Source organism: Phoenix dactylifera, chromosome 1 (assembly GCF_051530095.1).
Source record: "Phoenix dactylifera cultivar Ajwa chromosome 1, Ajwa_hap1_PhDact_Kaust_v1.1, whole genome shotgun sequence".
In the NCBI taxonomy this organism is placed as follows: Eukaryota; Viridiplantae; Streptophyta; class Magnoliopsida; order Arecales; family Arecaceae; genus Phoenix; species Phoenix dactylifera.
The window spans coordinates 53,005,555-53,026,074 of record NC_143190.1 but is presented as its reverse complement, the minus strand read 5'-3'; the positions used below and the strand labels follow the sequence as shown (position 1 = coordinate 53,026,074).

Here is a 20,520-nt window from a genome sequence, read left to right as displayed (position 1 = left end):
GAAAGCAACAGGGGACACTTGCAGACTTCACTTAAAAAATTCTAAATTTTTTTTGCAGCCGTGGCCTCGGCCTCCTGATGGGGGCTTACGGTCCCAAGCCCCACACCAAGTCCCTTGCCTTGCTCCTTGGCGTGCGCCTGTAGAGAAATCGCTGAATATTGGACCGATTGTAGGTAACGCCGGTGGAATAACATAATTACAAAGATCAGCTATTCAACTAAACTAAATATTTATTCCACTCCAAATTGAAGAACAATCAACAAAACAATGCAGAAAAATAAATCTAGTAGAGCATTCAAGGATTTCTACTGGACCAAATCTAATAAAGTATCGGAAGGACTCTCTACTAGCCCAATCTATTGAAGGCCTAACTCCTCAATAGCCCAATCTAGTGGAGATTGATTTATCAACCACTAGCCCAAGTCCTAGACAAAGATCTAAGGACCGAAATCGGTACAATGTCGCCCAAGCCTTACGGTCGACTCTCTCCCAAAGAGAACTAGACTCAACTCAATTTTCGAGATGCCTCACAATGGCCCCTTACAATCCCTTTTATAGACTCTCAACCCTAAGACTACTAAGAGCATTGAAAGACCAACATAAAGTAAAACTTCCTAACATAGAAACTAAGATAGACTCGGAAACTAAGCCAACAATGGCCCTTGCTGAGGTGGCTGACATTCCAAGGCCTTATCCTTCCATGGCGTGAAACTAGGGCTTGTGGAGAATCCTAGTTGAGCTCCAACTCTTGGTCCTTCCTCCTGCACGAGACGCGGGTCCCTGTTGAGCTGGGACTCCCTGGCTGAAGTGGTCTTTTGGTTGGCTGGGAACGTCCTGCGGTTGGTCTGAACGCGTGGCATGGCTGGACCGGGTTGCGGATCCCAATTGGCCAAGGACTGCTGGCTGGAAAAGACTCTTGGTTCGGCTGGGAGACCTCCCGCGGGTGGTTGGGATGTGTGGCACGGTTGGACGGGGTCGCAGATCCCGGTTAGTTGGGCCTAGCTCTGCTGGAAGAGTCCCAGTCCTGCTGGGACTAGGCTGGTGGCTTGGCTGACCGTCAGCTGCCCGCGTGTGGGCGCGTCCGTGGGTGGCTGATTGCCAGCTGCACGCGCGCAAGGGCTGCGCCTGATCGCAGAGCCTTGCGGGCCTGCCTGCTGGCGTGTGGGCGCGTGGGCGCGTGGGCCTGCGGGCTGGGGCCTGTGCGCGCGCAGTCCACCATGCGCGAGCGCCTGCCGCGTGCGGCCCTATGTTGCGGACCTCCCTCATACACTACCGTCAAATCCCACCACCAAGAAGAGGCCCGGGCTCGGAAGCTACCGAAGGAGGGTCCTACCAAGACCAAGATCAAGGATCGAGCCAATTACTTGCTTGGAGGGATGGCCAAGCCTTGGCCAAGCCTCGGCCAAGCCCCTTCACGCTTGGCCAAGCCTCGGCCGAGCATCTTCACACTTGGCCGAACCTTGGCCAAGCTCCCCCACATTCGGCCCGCCGCGCGCACGACGACGCCCGCGCTTGCCCGCATGCATCCGCGGTCGTCCGCGCCCGCCGCGTGCCCGACATCGCCCGCGCGCACCGGGCCCATACCATCAATGCCAAGCCTCGGCCAAGCACGCCCAACCTCGGCCGAGCCCACCGCACGCTTGCCATGGCCAAAATTTGCAAGACTGCATCGCTGCGGCGAGGTTCAGACCAAAGAACCTCGCCAGCTACAGTGTGCCGGGCGAGGTTCTGGAGGCTGAACCTCGCCAGCTACAGTGCCGGGCGCGCCCAGGCCCAGCGACAGGCTTGGCGAGGTTCAGGGAAAAAAACCTCGCCAGCTACAGTGCCGCGCGCCCGCCAGCCCGTCAGCACGTCCGCGCACGCCCGCCTGACCATGCGCGCCCGCGCCCAGCGCCCCAGACGAGGTTCGGCCCAGCGAATCTCGCCACAGCCCGCGCCTGCCCACGCCTGCGCGTGCCTGCCCACCGGGCGAGGTTCGGACCAGCGAACCTCGCCGCAGCCCAGGCACGCGCCCGCGCGCCCCAGCACGATCGGGCGAGGTTTGGGCCAGCGAACCTCGCCGAAGACTGCGCCCGCCCGCGCGCCCCTGCCGCGCGCCCTGCCGCGCCGCCTGCCGCGCGCCCTGCCGCGCCGCCTGCCGCGCGCCCTGCCACGCCTCGGCGCCCGTGCCAAGCCCTGACGTGCCCTGCCGCGCCTCGGCGCCCGTGCCAAGCGCCCAGCCACGCCCCTGCCGCGCGCCCAGGCGCCCTACCAGCCTGTGCCCAGCCCCTGGCTGCCCTGTAGCCATGCCCAGCGCCTGCCCAGGCCTTGCCAGCACCATGCAGCCTGCCTGGCAATGCCAGCCATGCTGCCCAGCCTGCCAGCCATGTCCATGGCCCTGCAGGCCCTGCAGCTACGCCCATGCCCTGCCAGCCACCTGCCAAAGCCCTGCCAAGGGCCATGCCATCCTGCCAGCAGCCAGCAGCCAGCAGCCAGCAGCCAGCAGCCCAGCCATTCCACCCTGCCAGCCACTGCAGCAGCCATGCCTTGCCCAGCCTGCTGCCATGCCATGTCAACAGCCTTGCCACAGCCAACCATGCCTTGCAGCCATGCCAAAGGCCTGCAGCCACTATGCCAAGGCTGCAGCCTTGTGCCACATGCCACCTAGGCCTTGGCAGCCATGTCTTAGCCACTTCTTTGGGCAGCCATGTGAGGACTTGGATGCCTATAAATAAGCCTTGGAGAGGCACATTTTAGGGACTTTATGTCATATGTATTCTCTTGTATTTCGGCCTTAGGCTTGGGAGGGCTTTGCCCTATTGTATTCGGTCCTAGAGTGTCTCTAAGGACTTGGGCTAGTGAGAACCCATCATAGTTCCACTAGATTATGCTTGTAAGCTTCATTTTGGGAATAGAATCCACCTCAAGCTTTCCTCTAAATCCACTTGTGTTCTTGAGTTGTTTTCTCTTCAAGCCAAGGGTCGGGCCAAGCTGCAGCCAGTAGACCCGCCCCTTGCCTTGATTTCCTTGGTTACTAAGTGCTCGGCACACAACCGGCGTTACCCGTTCGGCCCGCATCCGTACATCTTGAGACATTCGAAAGGAGCACGAGGCGAAGGGTTTGGTGTGGTGACTCGGGGCCGAGAGCCGCCCTCCAACAATGGTGCTTTCATTGAGAGATTTCGTCGAGAGAAGTTCCTAGAGAAGCTTTGTCGAAGATCTCTCTTCCTAAGAGGTAACGTCTACAACCCCAAGAAAAATTCAGATTATATATTGGGTTGTGTTTAGGTACTTTACTTTTCATTGCATGCCTAGAAGTTAAGTTTACTTCTTACTACCTTCATATTACTTGTTGCATTTGAGAGGGGGTATAGTAGAAGTTATTTTGCATGCAAGTAGTGCTCAAATTTCTGCATTTATCATTCTTATTTGAAAAAGAGGAGTGAGCATTTTTCTTGTGAAAGGGAACGGATTGATCTCTACCTTGCTCATCATTGTGATGGTGCCAATGGGGAGGCTAATGGTAGTACCCGACACTATTTGACCCTACTATTCGGTGTAGGGTATTTTAGGGACGGCACAAGAGTGAGGCTAGTGGTAGTACCTCGTGCTCTTTCCCAACTACATCGGGTAGGGAGCAAATAGAGTTTCAAAACGTCTCTCTTGGGAGAAAGAGAGGATTTTACTTTGTAAACCTTTGTTGTAATTGGAGGAGATTGAGTGGTGTTCAGTTCAAAATTTTTTAGAAAGAGAAGGGTCGGTTCATCCCTTGGGTGACGACCGAAGGAGGTTCGGGGTGGTGATTTGGAGAACAAAAAAAATTTTATGGAGTCCGGAGGGTTAGAGTGAAAGAATTGGGTTAACATGGTAAACATCATGGAGGAGAGTGAGGCTTGTTTAAAGAGGGCAAATGAGACCCTATCCAAAATTAGAAAGGATCTAAGGGATAGGGAAGAAAAAGAGAGGAAAAATGAGTTAATGAGGACGAGAGAAGAAAGAAGAAAAGAAGAGAGAAGGGAGAAAGAAGTGAGGAGAGATGAAGAAAAAAGAAGAGGAGAAAAGATAAGGAGTTGGGAGTATAGGAGTACTCAAGGAGCAAGTAGCTATGCTAGCCACCATGGGGAGCATGGCTATGGGGAAAGTAGGTGGAGAGAGGGCCAAATGATGATAATAAGAAGGGAGTTAGAGAAGGCCCGGCAGTATATGAAGATTGGGGCAAGCCATGATCATATGAGACAACCCAAAAGGAGCTTTCCCATGCTCAAAAGCTTGAGGGCCAATTTGAGGAAAACAAGATGGGACAAGTGGGAAGCAAAGATGAAGCCACCAAGACTGAAAATTTAGAGGAAGAAAGTGAAGAGCTTGGGCTTGATGGTGAGGCCGAACATAGCACTAAAAAGGAGGAGGCCGACCCCCCTTTATATACCTTGTCGAGGGTGGAAGGACCGTCCATCTTTCAAGCTTCAACGGAGGAGGTATTTTGGCCTTGCTTAAGAAAGCTTTCTCTTTCTTCTTATGATGATATTTTGATCCTTTCCCGACTCATAGAGCCACCTAAGAGACATTTGGAGGTTGTGTTGTCCATTTTGAATGAGCACCACTTCCACATCATGCTCACAAAGAATGCCCTCACCCAATTGGAATTCAAGCGTTTTGGCCAAATTATTTTGGGAGAAGAAACAAATGTTGGCCAATGGAAGTTTGAGGCCATGGTTTATTGGCCCTTGCCCAAGGTTGAGCCGGCATCGAAAAGAGTCTTGGAGTTGACCAACCGGCACATGATGAAAGCAACCGGCAAGAAGAGAAGTTGGAGGGCCTACCTTCGAAGGTTCGAAGGTTACTTGAAGCTCATAGGGGGGTTTTGAAAGAGAAGAAAGAAAGGAGAAAGATATGGCAAGTGTTCATCCATTGGGGAGGAAGGATGCTTGAGAAGACTATGCCAAGGTTCCCCGGCGGTATCCAAACTTTATCCTTGAGGACAAGGATAGTTTTCAAGGGAGGGGGAATGTTGCGGACCTCCCTCATACACCACTGTCAAATCCCACCACCAAGAAGAGGCCCGGGCTCGGAAGCTACCGAAGGAGGGTCCTACCAAGACCAAGATCAAGGATCGAGCCAATTACTTGCTTGGAGGGATGGCCAAGCCCCTTCACGCTTGGCCCAGCCTCGGCCGAGCATCTTCACACTTGGCCGAACCTTAGCCAAGCACCCCCACATTCGGCCCGCCGCGCGCACGACGACGCCCGCGCTTGCCCGCATGCATCCGCGGTCGTTCGCGCCTGCCGCATGCTCGACATCGCCCGCGCGCACTGGGCCCATACCATCAATGCCAAGCCTTGGCCAAGCACGCCCAACCTCGGCCGAGCCCCCCGTACGCTTGCCGCGGCCAAAAGTTGCAAGACTGGATTGCTGCGGCGAGGTTCAGACCAAAGAACATCGCCAGCTACAGTGTGCCCGGCGAGGTTCTGTAACAAGAACTTCACCAGCTACAGTATACCGGACGAGGTTCTGGAGGCTGAACCTCGCCAGCTACAGTGTCGGGCGCGCCCGGCCCAGCGGACAGGCCTGGCGAGGTTCAGGACAAAGAACCTCGCCAGTTACAGTGCCGCGCGCCCGCCTGACCGTGCGCGCCCGCGCCTAGCGCCCCAGTCGAGGTTCGGCCCAGCGAACCTCGCCACAGCCCGCGCGCCCAGGTGCCCGCCCGCATGCGCTGCGCGCGCCAGCACGACCGGGCGAGGTTCGGACGAGCGAACCTCGCTGCAGCCCAGGCGCGCGCCCGCGCGCCCCAGCACGGCCGGGCGAGGTTCGGGCCAGCGAAACTCGCCGAAGACTGCGCCCGCCTGCGCGCGCGCCCGACCGCCCCTGCGTGCGCCGCGCCTCGGCGCCAGTGCCAAGCCCTGCCGTGCCCTGCCACGCCCCTGCCGCGCGCCCAGGCGCCCTGCCAGCCTGTGCCCAGCCCCTGGCCGCCCTGCAGCCATGCCCAGCCTTGTCCTGCCGCCTGCCAGGCCATGCCCAGCGCCTGCCCAGGCCCTGCCAGCACCATGCAGCCTGCCTGGCAATGCCAGCCATGCTGCCCAACCTGCCAGCCATGTCCATGGCCCTGCAGGCCTTGCAGCAACGCCCATGCCCTGCAGGCCCTGCAGCCACGCCCATGCCCTGCCAGCCACCTGCCAAAGCCCTGCCAAGGGCCATGCCATCCTGCCAGCAGCCTGCAGCCCAGCCATTCCACCCTGCCAGCCACTGCAGCAGCCATGCCTTGCCCAGCCTGCTGGCATGCCAAAGGCCTGCAGCCACCATGCCAAGGCTGCAACCTTGTGCCACATGCCACCTAGGCCTTGGCTATGCCAAGGCCGTATGAAGCCATGTCTTAGCCACTTCTTTGGGCAGCCATGTGAGGACTTGGATGCCTATAAATAAGCCTGGGAGAGGCACATTTTAGGGACCTTATGTCATATGTATTCTCTTGTATTTCGGCCTTAGGCTTGGGAGGGCTTTGCCCTATTGTATTCAGTCCTAGAGTGTCTCTAAGGACTTGGGCTAGTGAGAACCCATCATAGTTCCACTAGATTATACTTGTAAGCTTCATTTTGGGAATAGAATCCACCTCAAGCTTTCCTCTAAATCCACTTGTGTTCTTGAGTTGTTTTCTCTTCAAGCCAAGGGTCGGGCCAAGCTGCAGCCAGTAGACCTGCCCCTTGCCTTGATTTCCTTGGTTACTAAGTGCTCGGCACACAACCGGCGTTACCCGTCCGGCCCGCATCCGTACATTTTGAGGCATCCGAAAGGAGCACGAGGCGAAGGGTTTGGTGTGGTGACTCGGAGCCGAGAGCCACCCTCCAACACCCTAGCAGGCCGGGTTTGCGGGCGCGGGCATACTGGCGGCCCGTCTGTGGCCTGCGCGCGTGGGTGCGCTGCTGGGCGGGCGCGCTGTGGCCGCCCTGCCGCGGCCTGCTGCCGCTGTGGCCGTGCTGTGCGCGTGGCCCTGTGCGTGCGGTCTGCTCAGTCTGGTGCACGGGCTGACCCCATGCGTTGCTGCTGCTGCCATCGAACCCCTTGGCCGGTTAAGGGTCGGCCGGCGTCAAGGCTCCTGAACTGGCCGCTCTGGCCCTCGGATGTCGCATGGTCCTCGCTGGGCGTGGCGCCATGGCAGTGCCGCTTGCGTGGGTCCTCAACACCTCCGCCGCACCCTCGCGGTGTCCGCCGGCCCCCTGTGGCCCTGTGCAGGCGACATAGGCCGCTCTTTCTCCCTTCCTCCCTGCGCGCTCTCTTTCACCTCGTCTTCTCCGACTCCGACTGGGGCTCTCAGTATGGGCCCAGTATCGAAACGATACCGAGAATGATAAATCAGTCCGGTAGGCCACCGGTACGCCTACCGGTACCGGTTCAAAATACCTGGGTTATGATTATATTACCCGCACCCCCCCTCCCTCGCTGAAGTCCTTCGGTAAAAGGTTCAAATATCCTCAGTGGGGGTGCCTGAAGCAGTCAAATTCATTTTATCAGAAGAGACCAGTATTGAGAACATAAGTATTGGCAATCTCTGAACAGATGCCAAAATATGTTTCATGAATTTCTCCTGAGATGCAGATAATAATGATTTTATCTACCACCTCTTCTTGAAAACATATGCACAATTGGATTTTAAAACAAACTAATGCCGTTGATACAGATTCCAACACACTGGTGTCAGGCACATCTATGTGGACAAGTTTGTTGATTGAGTTATATAATTTTCGGCACTTGCTTCCTGTCTTTAAACTTGTTATTGTCTAGATTTTTGACATCGAACGTAAATATTCGTGATAGATATTTGACTGTCCAGTGCTAATTCATCCGAGCCAGCATTTTCTTCCAATTTTTGTTAGAAAATGCTAATTCTTAAGCACAATTTTGTGACATTTTTGGTTTGTTTTGCAGTCCAGAGCATCCTCTATTTAGAACACGGGGGAGATCAATGCTTAGTGGTGACAGACAATCATTCAGGGAATATGCAGATGGTGTAGCTGCATCAAGGTTCTCAGAATAACTTTCATTCTAGATTTTGAATTATGGATTATTCTAGTGTACCTCATGTTTTACATTTTTCATCTTCTGTTTTAACGATCCTCGTAGCTGAAGAACATCACCTTGTATGTTTTTCTTTTCTCTTTCAATTGTAGGTTAATTGGTGTTGGTCTCGGGACAAGAACTCAGTATTAAATTTTGCCTGCAAGTAGTTCTTGTTTTTAGGATGAGGGTTTTCTAATAATATGGAGAGTTATCATATGTAGTTTCTAGTGAATAATTTTTAGTTGTACCGAATCTTTTAATATATATTGCTTGTATTGTAGATTAGCTGGTAGCTTGTTGTACCATTCAGAATTTTTTTAAACTTTAGTAGATTTTCTTTAACTGCATAGACGGTCCGTCTGCTTGCTCTTTTTGCCAAAGTTGTGGCAACTCAAAGTGAGTGGTGCATGCTATCATGAAAATGTATAATGGTGGAAAGCAAATGCAACTTTTTAGCTTTTATGGTGGATTAGAAAATTTGTAACAAGCTTGTATATGGCAGGTTGTTGACCCAGAGGATATGTTGATGGCATATGTTACCTAATCTTAGCAAATGCCTTCTCAGTTCTTTTAGTTTGCTGACCATCCAATGATCAAAGCTAGATGTGGTGAAGATTTTGGAGGTTAAACACTGAAAAACTATTGATCGGAACAAACTATACATGGCACAATTTTGTGAAATATAAATAAATTAAGCACTGATTAAAATTAATGACCCTGCAGTTCTTTGATTTATATCTCTTATCCATAACAATGTGGCACAAGATACAGATATCTTGTATGTCATTTCCTGTGTCAGTACGATACTTAATGGTCACCAAGTTATCTTCATCTTTGATTATGATCTCTTCTCAACTCATCACCTTCGTCATTGTAAATGTGTAGCTTAGTTATGATTCTATCATTGTTCTTCATGAAAAAATGATTAGACATATGGTAATGCCATCATGAAGAACAAAGGGCATCTATTAAGACATTTTTGTCCCAAAAAAGGGGTTCGTTCTAGGTGATCTATGGACAAGGTTGAGTCACTCGAGTGGTTTTAGCCTGTCATAGAATATGGCACACTGTTAGGCATAAATGCAAATGCCTGGATGAGCCTTTTCGATACCTTAATAGGTTTGTTTATATTTACTCTATAAACCAAAATTATAATATCTGTTAATAAGCTTCTTTGAATTACTGTTGCAAATGTTCTTCAAAAAGAAATTCTTCCTATTACAAGTTTAACTTTTTTAGTGAATAATTTTATACACCTTCGAGCTACACATTTTCCATGTAAGCACATGGACTATTATTCAAGCTGTTATTTTCCATGTGCTTAACCAAAGTTTTCTTTATTTGTGTCTAATAATTCCAAAAGAAATATTAATATTTTCCAGATTCTTGCAACTCTTTATAGTGTAAGTTTCCTTGCAAATAATATCTATGGCTGTAGAGAATGGCCCGTTTAGCTTGTTTAACATCCAATGATATACCTATAAAAAATCAATCTCCAGAATTATAGTATCGCATGTTCGCTTACCCAAGAATCATGTAACTTTTACTATGATGAGTTCCAAAAAATACCTACGCTTTACAGGAAAGCTAGCTTAAATTAGGTAAATTAGCCATAAGTATCTTGCAAGATATCTCATGCAGCATACATGCTTTGGCTTTTTTTTTTATTTTATGAAGATTCAAGGTGTATGAGAGGAGAGATGGAAACTATCATATTAGTGTAGGTTTTGAGTATCTTGCGCTGGGGTTGTGCTGGTCTGACACACCATACAAAACCATGCTATGCTGTGCCAGTGCTTGCATGCACTAGCATGCATGAAGACTGTGATGCGCTAGGCGCTAGCATGCAATTGTGTTGCATGCTGGTGTGGCACTTGCATGGTACATGCCAAGCGGTACAACACATCACAGTTGGCACCTAAATTATCCTCCCCATAAATCTCTCAGCAACTGTCTGAGGAGAAACAGAGGCAAGAGGGTTATTTTTGTTTGAAAGGGGTGTATTCATGAATCTGTTATTTTATTTGTTTTGATGTGGTATGAATGCAAAGTTGCGAACATATTGGAGAGAAAGAACCTTCTGGATACTAGATGAACATGTAATTTTAAAAGAAGCCAGGAATTATGATTTTCTTTTCTAGTTTGGTACTCTTGGGGTTGCCAGCAAGGGGTCTTTAGTTATCTGGTCATATCATTGGACACATACCCACTAACTTATTGGACATTTGGTTTGAGCTTGGCTCTTTTAGGCCTACTGTTCAGTATGCCTCTGTGATGTGTTTGTATAGTATGAATTATGTATTATACACAGATGTATCACATATGTATGTATATATGTATATTATGCACATACAGATACGTGGAGGTTATACACTATTCTTTTAGTTGGTATTTCATGAGTCTACTTCTTATTTTGCTTTTCAGACACTCAAATCTAGGATTAATTGTGTTTATAAACATTGATTCATATCCTATTTGCATCCATATGCTTAGCAAAATTTGTAAAGCAATTTTTGGATGGATATCTTGAGCATGTTACTTGCAGGTCAGATGGTGCATCGACGTCTGATGTTCGTAGGATACGAAGAAGAAGCATTAGTATTACACCTGAGATCAGTGATGATATTGTGAGGTTGTTCTTTGCTTTAGTTTGAGTAGTCCTTTGTTCATATTTTTAGTCCCTTTGTAACTTGCAGTTTTTCCAATTCCACTTCCACTTGTTCATTTTCTTCTTTCTTGCCCAGTTTTTCTCCAAATGTCCTTGTTGACAAAAAAATTAAATAAGGCCTGGTGGTTGCAAAAAGTTGCAAAAAATGCATATCATACATTATGCAGGGAATTATGTTAACACATTCAGTATAGCAGTATTATGGCCTTAGAATTATAAAAATCACGTGTCTATAGGGTTAAAAGGGACCATGTATAATTTTGTACCATATCATAGGCTTACAACCATGTAGGGCGGTCACAAATTTATCTGTATGAACTCAGTTTCATTCAATGTCTCCAAATTACACATAGGAACTGTTTCAATAATTATGTTAACATAGTCCCAAAATTTCTGGAAAATCTATAATTTGATTTAATGTTTTAAAAGTATTCATTATGTTTGTACTTCAAACTTGTCATAGGTGTGGTCTGTGTGCTTCTATTGATGCGCATTTATTAAAAAAAGTGCAAATACAAGAGTTCTGTAATATATCTGGTGTTTAATAATTAAACATGTGGTATGGGTGGTTAAAAAATTTATATGCATAAGCATGAAGCAATACAATTGTTCAAAAGAAGAGGTAAATTTTCACATGGTAGCTTTCTTATTAGGCTGTACTTTCTGCCTTGTGGATTGGCAAGTAACTGGCATGCTGTGACATGGTATATTGGTTGATTCAACCTGATCGATACATTTAACCTTGGGAACTGATATCAGGTAAACCTGGAAATAATGTTAGCTATGTTGCAAGACTCCAACAAACATGTAGAATGCCCTTCTTACAAGCCTTCCTGGAGACGAATATTGAAGGATATAATTGCCGGTTGTTGAATTTGGACTAGATATTTGTTGAATCATTCAACATGCACCACAATACCAATATGTAAAACCATGGTCTACCGAACCGGTCCATACTGGCCGGCCTGGTACAGACCGGTCCGGCCTGGAACCAGTATCCGGGCCTTTTTTTTTAACCACAGCGCGCGCGCTATAGTGTGAGAGCGCGTGGCCCGAAAACGCCATGCGCTCCTTCGGGGCAAAGCACCCTGCTCGTGGGGCAGAGCGCCCCCCGTGGGCGCAGGGCTGCGTGCAGTTCTCCCAGCGCGTTTCCCCCCGCACGTTTCCGCGCCCGATTCCACCACGCGCAGCCCGGTTTCACGGCGTGCGGGCGCGATTCCCCGCGCCGGGAATCGCCCCGCGCGGCCAACTCATCCGCGCGGGCCATAAATGCGGCCAGCTCTGGAGTGGACGCGGTAGAAAACTAATTTTTTTTTCTAAACTAAGACCGTTCGTACCAGACCGGTTTCGGTACGAACTTGTCCGGTAGGTGACTGGTACGCCTACCGGTACCGGTTCGGCGTACCTTACGTACAACTCAAATTATAATCAACTTAAAGACCTTCCTATTCCTGACTTGATATTATTAAGCTAGGATTCTTTAGATTCTTCCTATTCAAAGGGAACTTGTAATCTCTCTGAATTCAACCCACTTGACTACTTGAAAAGCCACGTAATTAGAAGTATTTCAAAGCTCAGTGTTTAACTAAGGAAAAGTTACATGATTAATTTGAATATAGTTTAAACTTTTCTTTTTGCAACAATTCAAAATAAATATGACTATAGTCATATGTACCGTATTTTGCAAGAAATGCTTTGGTAAAATAATCTTTTGTTTTCTAGTCAACCTTTAGGAGAGCATTCCTGAAGTTCTGGAGTCTCATTTTCTCAATGTATTTATCTCATAACATGCATGGATATGTGTCATGAATCACGAAATGCTATATAAATTTTGAGAAGACAATATCGTGCTCTACCATGTGTGCAATCATACTGTCAATAACAATTTTTGATATCATTCTTCTTCTATCCTAAGCAGTATCCAATTAATAAAAAGTTAAATGCAAGCAAAACACCTCATGCATGGAATATTTGATGTGGATCGAGCTTATTGTGGACCCTTATGTTTAATGTAAGTATATCTTTTACTGCATGTAGAAGTATTTATTAGGCAATCAATATGGTTGAGTTTGGAAAGTAGATGCTCTCATATTCTTGCACCTATTCTAGCTTTTGTTTATGCTTTTGCTTTATACAAATAAGACATGACACTTGCATTTTAACTTGAAATTTTGTGTAACCAAATTATTGTCAAGAACCTTTTTTTCTTAAAAGCATGAAGCCATGAACTAAGGTTTTTTAAAATAAAATAACTCCATATTTTGATTTGTCTTATCTCTTATTTAATTTGTCAACAGAGCTGTTCGAGCAATGAATGAAACATTAAAGCAAAATCGTCTCTTAAGGGATCATGGTGATGAAAGTTCAGGCTTGTGCTCCAGAAATGACAAGAACTTAAATGAACCACATAATGGTGTAAGCTTCTCATTCTTAGTAATAGTTGTTTTTTTAGTACCCTTTTCTGGTCATTTCCATCTTGGCATGACGTGTCAGAATTATTTGCAGGATGGTGATGGATAAAGTTGCACTATGTGTACATACATTAGTTAATCATGCCTTAGAATTATGCTTTAATTTGGTTTGTTGGGATATGATTTGTTTTTGAGATTGATGTATTTCTGTATATCAAAGTATGCTTTCTGTCTCTTATAATCCTAGTCTCTTACTCTCTTTCGAAGTCATATGGACCTTGCTTGCTTCCAGTTGATTTCTCCATCACTGGTAAGTTGTCTTCTAACCTGTGTAATGCCTCAATTAAATGAAGGCTTTCATATTGCTTCAAGTTTTCTTAGCAAGAAACTCAAACACCAAGAGATTGCTTCAAGAGTTTGTCATTAGATGTTCTTGACCTTTGATGGATTATATTCACAAGTTTGTCTCATTGGAAATCCTATATAGATCATGGAAGGCTAAGGCTGCAAATGGGTCGGGTCGACCCCCGACCCGACCCGTGTAGACCGGACCCGACCCGAATTTTAGGACCCGCGGATCCGGGTCGGGTCCTAAAATTGGACCCGAATCATTTTTTGGGTCGGGTCTGGGTTTACCGAACGGACCCGACCCGACCCGAATGGACCCGAAAAGAGAGAGAGGGGGAAAAGCAAAAGAGAGTTTTTTTTTTTGTGTGGGTCGTGGCACTATTGGTCCGTCAGGATTCTCTCTCGATCTATTACACTGTTGCTACCTCTGGTGTCTCGGTAGCTGGCTTTTTTTTTCCTTCTGTTTTTTGGTTTCTGTTTTTTTTAACTTTTGCAGGGAGGAAGTGAGGGAACACTGAACTGAATATGGGTCATGTGCCCGTTTTCTGCAATGGAATTAGATTTTGGAAGAAGGTCTGGGATTTTTTTTGTCGTCGTGAGAGGGGAGATGGGAGACACCAAGTGCCGTCCAATCAGTCATATAGACAAAAAATAGTGGGATATGAAATTTGGCTTGTAGACCAACTTAGTAAGTCATGGGTCATCCGTTCTGACTAGAGGTCAATTGCAAGTCTTTCAAGCCATGGGTCACCCAGCACCTCATAATTATGATATGACCAAATTAGATTTGCCCAAATTCTTTCCCAAAAGCACAAAAAAGTGGACCCGATTCGGACCCGAACCCGATCCGACTTGGACCCGGATCCGATCCAGACCCGAACCCGATCCGACTCGGATCCGGATCCGATCCAGACCCGACCCGACCCGACCCGATCTTCAACTGGGTCGGGTCTGGGTTCAAAATTAGGACCCGAACAAAAAACCGGGTCGGATTGGGGTCACCCGACCTGACCCATTTGCACCCCTATGTAAGGCTCTTGATTAAAATTAAGATTACTTTGTTTTTATCATATAATATACTTGCATGTTACCTTAGAGGATGATATCCTACTTCATGTATGCTATGATGTTGCCCTTAAATTTGTATTTGTTGCATTAGGGCAGCTCCCTTAATTTTTCTCTTCTATCTCATAAAATTAAAGCATTTAGATTTTTGGAGTCATCTTTAGTGGTTTGTCATGAGGAAACTCATTTTGCGAGCCAATCTACTTCCAAGCTCCAATGCTGGATGTAATCAACTTGTGATTCATGGAAGACTGTCGTGGTCCTCTTGCGACCATTCCAACAATTTTTGGGCACTTTCCTGGTCTTCTTTCTATCCTATAGTAGTATTGGGTAGACTTATTAGTATTTTTGAGAATTATGAGGCATACAACCTTCTTCCTCTCAGATCTTGGTGTAATTTCTTTATCTCCATTCTGTAAATTGATGCATGGCCACTTTTCTGAAGCCGATTCAGTTCTGTAAGTGTTGCCAATAAATCCTGAAAAGAATTGTCTATTATGACTGAGGTATGATCTTCCCCTTAAAACCATAATAAACTATGCATAACCTTTGTATTTTCACTTACATTTTTTTTAGTCCACTCTCATGGCATCCTAAATCTTGTTATTTGGTTGCATTCCATTGGGTACTGTTGCAAAGTATATTGGCCGTCCGCTAGAACTTACTTTCAATCCTATTGGTTTTCATTAAGACAATGATTGATGCTTGCAATGTTTTAAATATCTGTGGGACGACTGGGCATCTCACCGTTCCTAGTGTCGGTATGGTATGTGGGATGAGTCAGGAAATGGCTTGTGATGGGATGGGACATCCACTATCTCAAGTGTTTGTAGGTGGGGGGTGTCTTGTTCCATTGAAAATTGAGACAGTCCCATCCTACATTATTTACAACCTTGGTTACTTGTTTGGTAATTTTGCATTATGTTATCGAAATAGAAAATTGAGACATTCCCATACCACAGTATGTAAAACCTTGGATGTTTGTCTGGTGGTTTCATGTTATTGTCTCTTGTGCCCTATAGATGTGGATCTGCTATATAGGCTACAACTGTCTGATTTCTGGTAGCTTTTAAGGATTGGCATCATTCAGTATCTATTGTTTTAAATTATACATGAATGGATAAGGTTCACTCAAGGTCGGAGGAACCGATACCGAGCACCGTACCGGTTATCCGGCTGCACGAGTCGGTACAAGCTGTGGGAGCCGTACCGACGAGGGCACAATACTATGGGAGAGAGGAAGAGAGAGAGAGAAGGGGGAAAGACGCCGGCGGAGGCCACGGCAGGAGAGGTCGTGGCTGGTTCCTCTGTTTCGAACGAAACAGAGGTCCAGCCGCGGCTTAAAATTTTTTAGAATTTTTAAGTGAAGTCAGTAAATCAATTGAACACTTTTATGAGAAACACTTTATATTATAATTCTACAGTGCAATTTTCACGAATTGAAACCCATCTTTGCCAAGTCCTGAGTGTGGCAACAATTACAATGAATCATTGGCCTGATTTTAATATGATCAGTTGCCGCAGAAACACATAATTGTCAATTTAAACCTCGAGTCATGTAATCATAAAATGATGGATCTTTTGGAGCAAGTAAGTTGCATTCTAAATTCAAATTTTGTAGCTTACAACTCAAAATCGTTATACAGATCACTTCCATCATCCCATAATATATAACATAGCTCATTACGTCATATTACATATAGATATATTATACTATTCTTATCTCACTACTAATAGGCAACTAGAAGCCTTAAATTTAAATGCAAATATTGCCAAGTCTCTCTACTGTAGAAAAGTGGCCTTATTATGAATACCAAAACATTTGAGGCTTGTTAATAGTATAATACCAAGCAGCCTCTCACTTTGAAATATAACAAATATAGGTAGGTAAGCTATACAAGTATCCAACATAACAAACAATATCAAGGTTCATCATTCAATGCATATCGTCTTGTACCAAGCATAACCTTACAATACCGATACCAAACCAGTACTCAGTACAGGGACATATCGAGTGTCAGTACGTTGAACTGGCATTTTACTAATGTGATATCAATATGGACATTGAAACCAGTATTACGAACCTGGAACAATATAGTTTTCCAAAAAAGTAGAATGATAGAAGCAATAATGACCAGTACTAATTGAAACTCAAAAAGTCATGAAACATTATCTTATAAGAGTTATCAAATAAGTGCATTAGCCAAGATAGCTTACTTGTAAAACATTAAAAACACTTAAAACAAATAGTACAATCAAAAACATATCTTTATTCATATAGTTGAAAACACTTGTTTCAAAGCATTGAATACACTTGGAGTTTCTTCGTAAAGTCAATTCAGTATTAACTGGTTAGCAATCATCATATCTCATGCCGGTTGCTCAAGGGTTTACTGATGAATGGGCCCACTAACTAAAGATTCACTTGTACCAACTATTATACTAGCGGGTCAAGATTGATGCGTCAACTATTATACCCATTTTCTAGGGTTCACTAATAACCAACTACTATACCTGCTAGATTTGCATTGGAAACAATTATTATACCTGTTTCTCAAGGATTCACTCATTCATCGACCAGAGGGTTTTCAATCAATAAATATAAGATATTCACTTTTAAATAGTAGGACAGCAATAAAGTCTTTGAATGGATCAGAATGATCAAGAGAAATTTCTTTGATACATTGATAATGTTTGATTTTAAAAAGCTCAATTTGGCATTAATATATGCTTAAACAAATACTCCAAGCTCAAAGGAAAGTTTACAAAATTAACTTATTACAAAAGTATTAGTAAGAAGTGTTCGGCAAAATCATGAAACTGTGATCGCTTTAAATCAAGCTAGGATACATGTTGTTCCATCATTGTATAACCAAACAATTTACTATGTCTGAAATCCATAAAATAATTCTGATCCCAATAAAGCGAAATATTTTGATCTGACTGTTGCCAAAACATTGAGAAAACAGATTTCAAAAATCAGTGAACCAATTTCAAAAGCTGAACCACCACTTCCTTTTTGCTTTATTTTTCCTTGCTTCCCTCAGCTTCACTTTCTCCTCAACAAGTTTCTCTACTCTATGGTTGCTGTTATTTGGAGCATCAAAAAGGTAGCAAGAAGGCTGAAATCCCCTTTGATAGCTGATTAAATAGCTGAGGTGGCCAGTCATCATAAGGAAGCTAGGTGTCAACTATTGGCTACCATGCAAGACTGCAAGTAGGAGGTGGCAGCCAAGGAGAAGCATGAGGTGGTGTTAAGCATGGTCATAAAGATGGGGTGGCATTAGCATGAGATGGCAGCTGCCTGAGGAAAGCATGAGGTGGCAACTTATTAGAGAAAACATGCGGCGGACATAATTCTCTAGCATAGCAATTTAGTCGTGGAAGAATTTTCTTATTCATTCGTAGGTCTTATTAAATGAGTCCTTGCTAATATAATTCCTATATGAAAGATTCATTAAGGATTCTATTAACACATATCCGTAGCTGCTACTATAAACTAAGCACCCATAAACAAATGATCATCTAATACCCTATATAAAAGCAGATGGTCAGGGGGCATTTGGTTCTCATCTCTTTGGCCAGCAGCCCACCCACTCAAAGTTTCTTCACTTGCTTTTGTTTATCTTTCCACCCAATGACTCCGTGACAACTCCTATTGGCAGCTGGGGTACGGCCGCTAGCTGGCACCACCTCTACTATTTTTTCCATTCCATGCATCGTGCATTAAAAAAAAATCTGTCCTACTGCCCCATAAGAAAGTTTCTACATACGGTAGGGCTTTTAGTAACCACCTAACAATGCATACCATAGGATCAAGTTTTGTTGATTTGATATTTCTAAGTAGGACTTCATAGAAACCAGGACTCTTTTAATTTTCAAAATTAGCAGCTCTCATCATCATCTCAAATTCCCTTTCATCACAAGAAATAATAATAACTTACATAGCTGATCTATTTAAAAATAAATTTTAGAAAAGAATCTCCTATTTTTTTTAAATTTACAGATAATCATTAATTGATGTGTAAAATATGATGCATCTACACTATATGCTTGATATAAATACTTTTTACTGGTCGAAAATATGTATGAAATATGTATTATATATTCTATATGATCTGGGCTAGGGGGCTCACAAACTGCTAGCTTAAATTTAGTGGTTATATTGGACTTCCATTGCTTTCCATATTTTGCATGCTTGCTTCATAAGTCCATAATCAATTGCAAACTTTTTCTTTGAAAGCACTTCTTCATCCATTGCTTTTTTTGGAAGTTATTGCTGCCATAATTCTGTGTAACATTGTATTGATGTTTAATGGCTTTTTAAATGATTTGGGAATCAACTCATCAATTTGATGATCAGGATGAAGTATCTGGTAGACTATCTGGTACTTACAATGACTCAAGAAAGCAAACAAATTCCATGCCGAAGGCTGTATCACTACCTTCATCACCCAATGAATTCAGGGGTCAGACTTCAGAGAGAAGTGGAGCTTCTGATTTTCTAAGAACAGAAGATTTGGTATCATCAACTTGGAACAAAGTCTTGCAGTCTTGTCCATTTCTGAATAAGCCTTTATTACCTTTTGAAGAATGGAATATTGATTTCTCAGAGTTAACTGTTGGAACACGTGTTGGGATAGGCAAGTACTTTTTTCCAGCTTGAAATCATTATTTACTATAGTTAAAATGTTGCATGGCTGCTTCATTTCTGTTGATTTTGCTTCCCGATTGATAGTGAATATTTCACATTTTGAGTCTCATGTTGTATATTTGTTTTTTCTCTTCTTTTTCCTATGCTTGTGTAGCGACAATATCCATCTTTTGCTTCTAGTTCATTTGTTTCATTTACATTAGGGAAAGCTACATAAGAGAAGAATTGCTACTTCATTTTATTAAAAATTGAGCTCCTACTTTTGATCCTTACTGTAGCATTGCTATTTCTGGCATAGTAAGCATGAGTTATTTATGAAGTAGGTTAACTAGCTATTGATATATTCCTACTTGTTGTTCGCCCATATTTATGTGCAACATAGAATTGTTCTCATGTTAACTGCTTTCCTTTTGATGTTGACATTTTCAATTTGATGTAGTATACAAGCTATTAAATAGCATATACATTTTTTAAGACTTCAAGTTAGTGGTTACCATCTTCCACTTCATGTGTTAAGCAATTTCTGTTGAAGCTTTGCAGCAGATAACAGGAACCTCAATTAAGCTTTAGATCGTGAACATATCCAGTGGTGGCTAACTTCATCTTCAAAGGATTAGAGAAACTGGGCCTATTATAGACATGTTTTTGTGTTTCTTCAATGAATTGTTGAACGTGTAACCATTTCATCTTGACACTCTGAAACCTATGCATCCAACACTGTGTCAACTGTCAAATTCTGTTATTTCTTTAAATTCATGGATTTTCTTCTGGGAATCTCATGTTTGCGCCACTTTCTTGAATACTTATTACTCAAACCTCCTATATACTTGTGGGTTGTATTTTGCAAGCCATTATGCAATGTGGTATGTATCACATGTTACTGATTTTGTATGGCACGGCTATCACCTCACCTTTGCCAAACTACAAAAAATATGCAGCTTCCATGGTATATGTAGCCAACCTGTTTGCATTTGCATCTAGTTATTTTTTTTTTCAAAATTGATTTATCATCCAATATTTATAAAGTTTGACTAGTATCTCTCACCACTTGTACATATACTTTGCTGGTAAACTAATAACAGTTTTTGTTACAGTTAGCATTTAGGTACTGTAGCGTATTGGGCTATTTTGAATGTACCTTATCAATCTAGTTGGGTACCAAACTACCAGTACTAGAACATTTCTTGGCACATGCCCCATACCAACCTTAGTTGCTAGAAGCGAGCTTGGGTGCAGGATGGGATTCAGGTGTAGGTATGCGGAAGCAGATCTGTGAAAAAAATTTAATATGAAAACAGTTGGGTTGAACTTACCATCGAGATTTCTAAGTAGGTTTGGCACACTAA

At 44.4% G+C, this 20,520-nt stretch overlaps 1 protein-coding gene across 13 annotated transcripts in view; it reads left to right on the top strand.

Annotated features, from left to right (window-relative positions):
* The window catches only part of LOC103706893 (serine/threonine-protein kinase EDR1-like), a 62,085-nt gene that overhangs the window by 34,292 nt on the left and 7,273 nt on the right, over positions 1-20,520 (top strand). For 6 of the 13 annotated variants that reach the window (XM_039125506.3, XM_088706187.2, XM_088706193.2 and 3 more), the window contains 4 exons: positions 7,897-7,992; positions 10,574-10,660; positions 12,994-13,111; positions 18,884-19,163. In XM_039125506.3, the coding sequence (XP_038981434.3) occupies positions 7,897-7,992; positions 10,574-10,660; positions 12,994-13,111; positions 18,884-19,163 (581 nt within the window). The remainder of the gene's footprint in view (positions 1-7,896; positions 7,993-10,573; positions 10,661-12,993; positions 13,112-18,883; positions 19,164-20,520) is intronic. The other 7 variants (XM_088706194.2, XM_088706191.2, XM_088706195.2 and 4 more) reach the window with 2 other exon arrangements.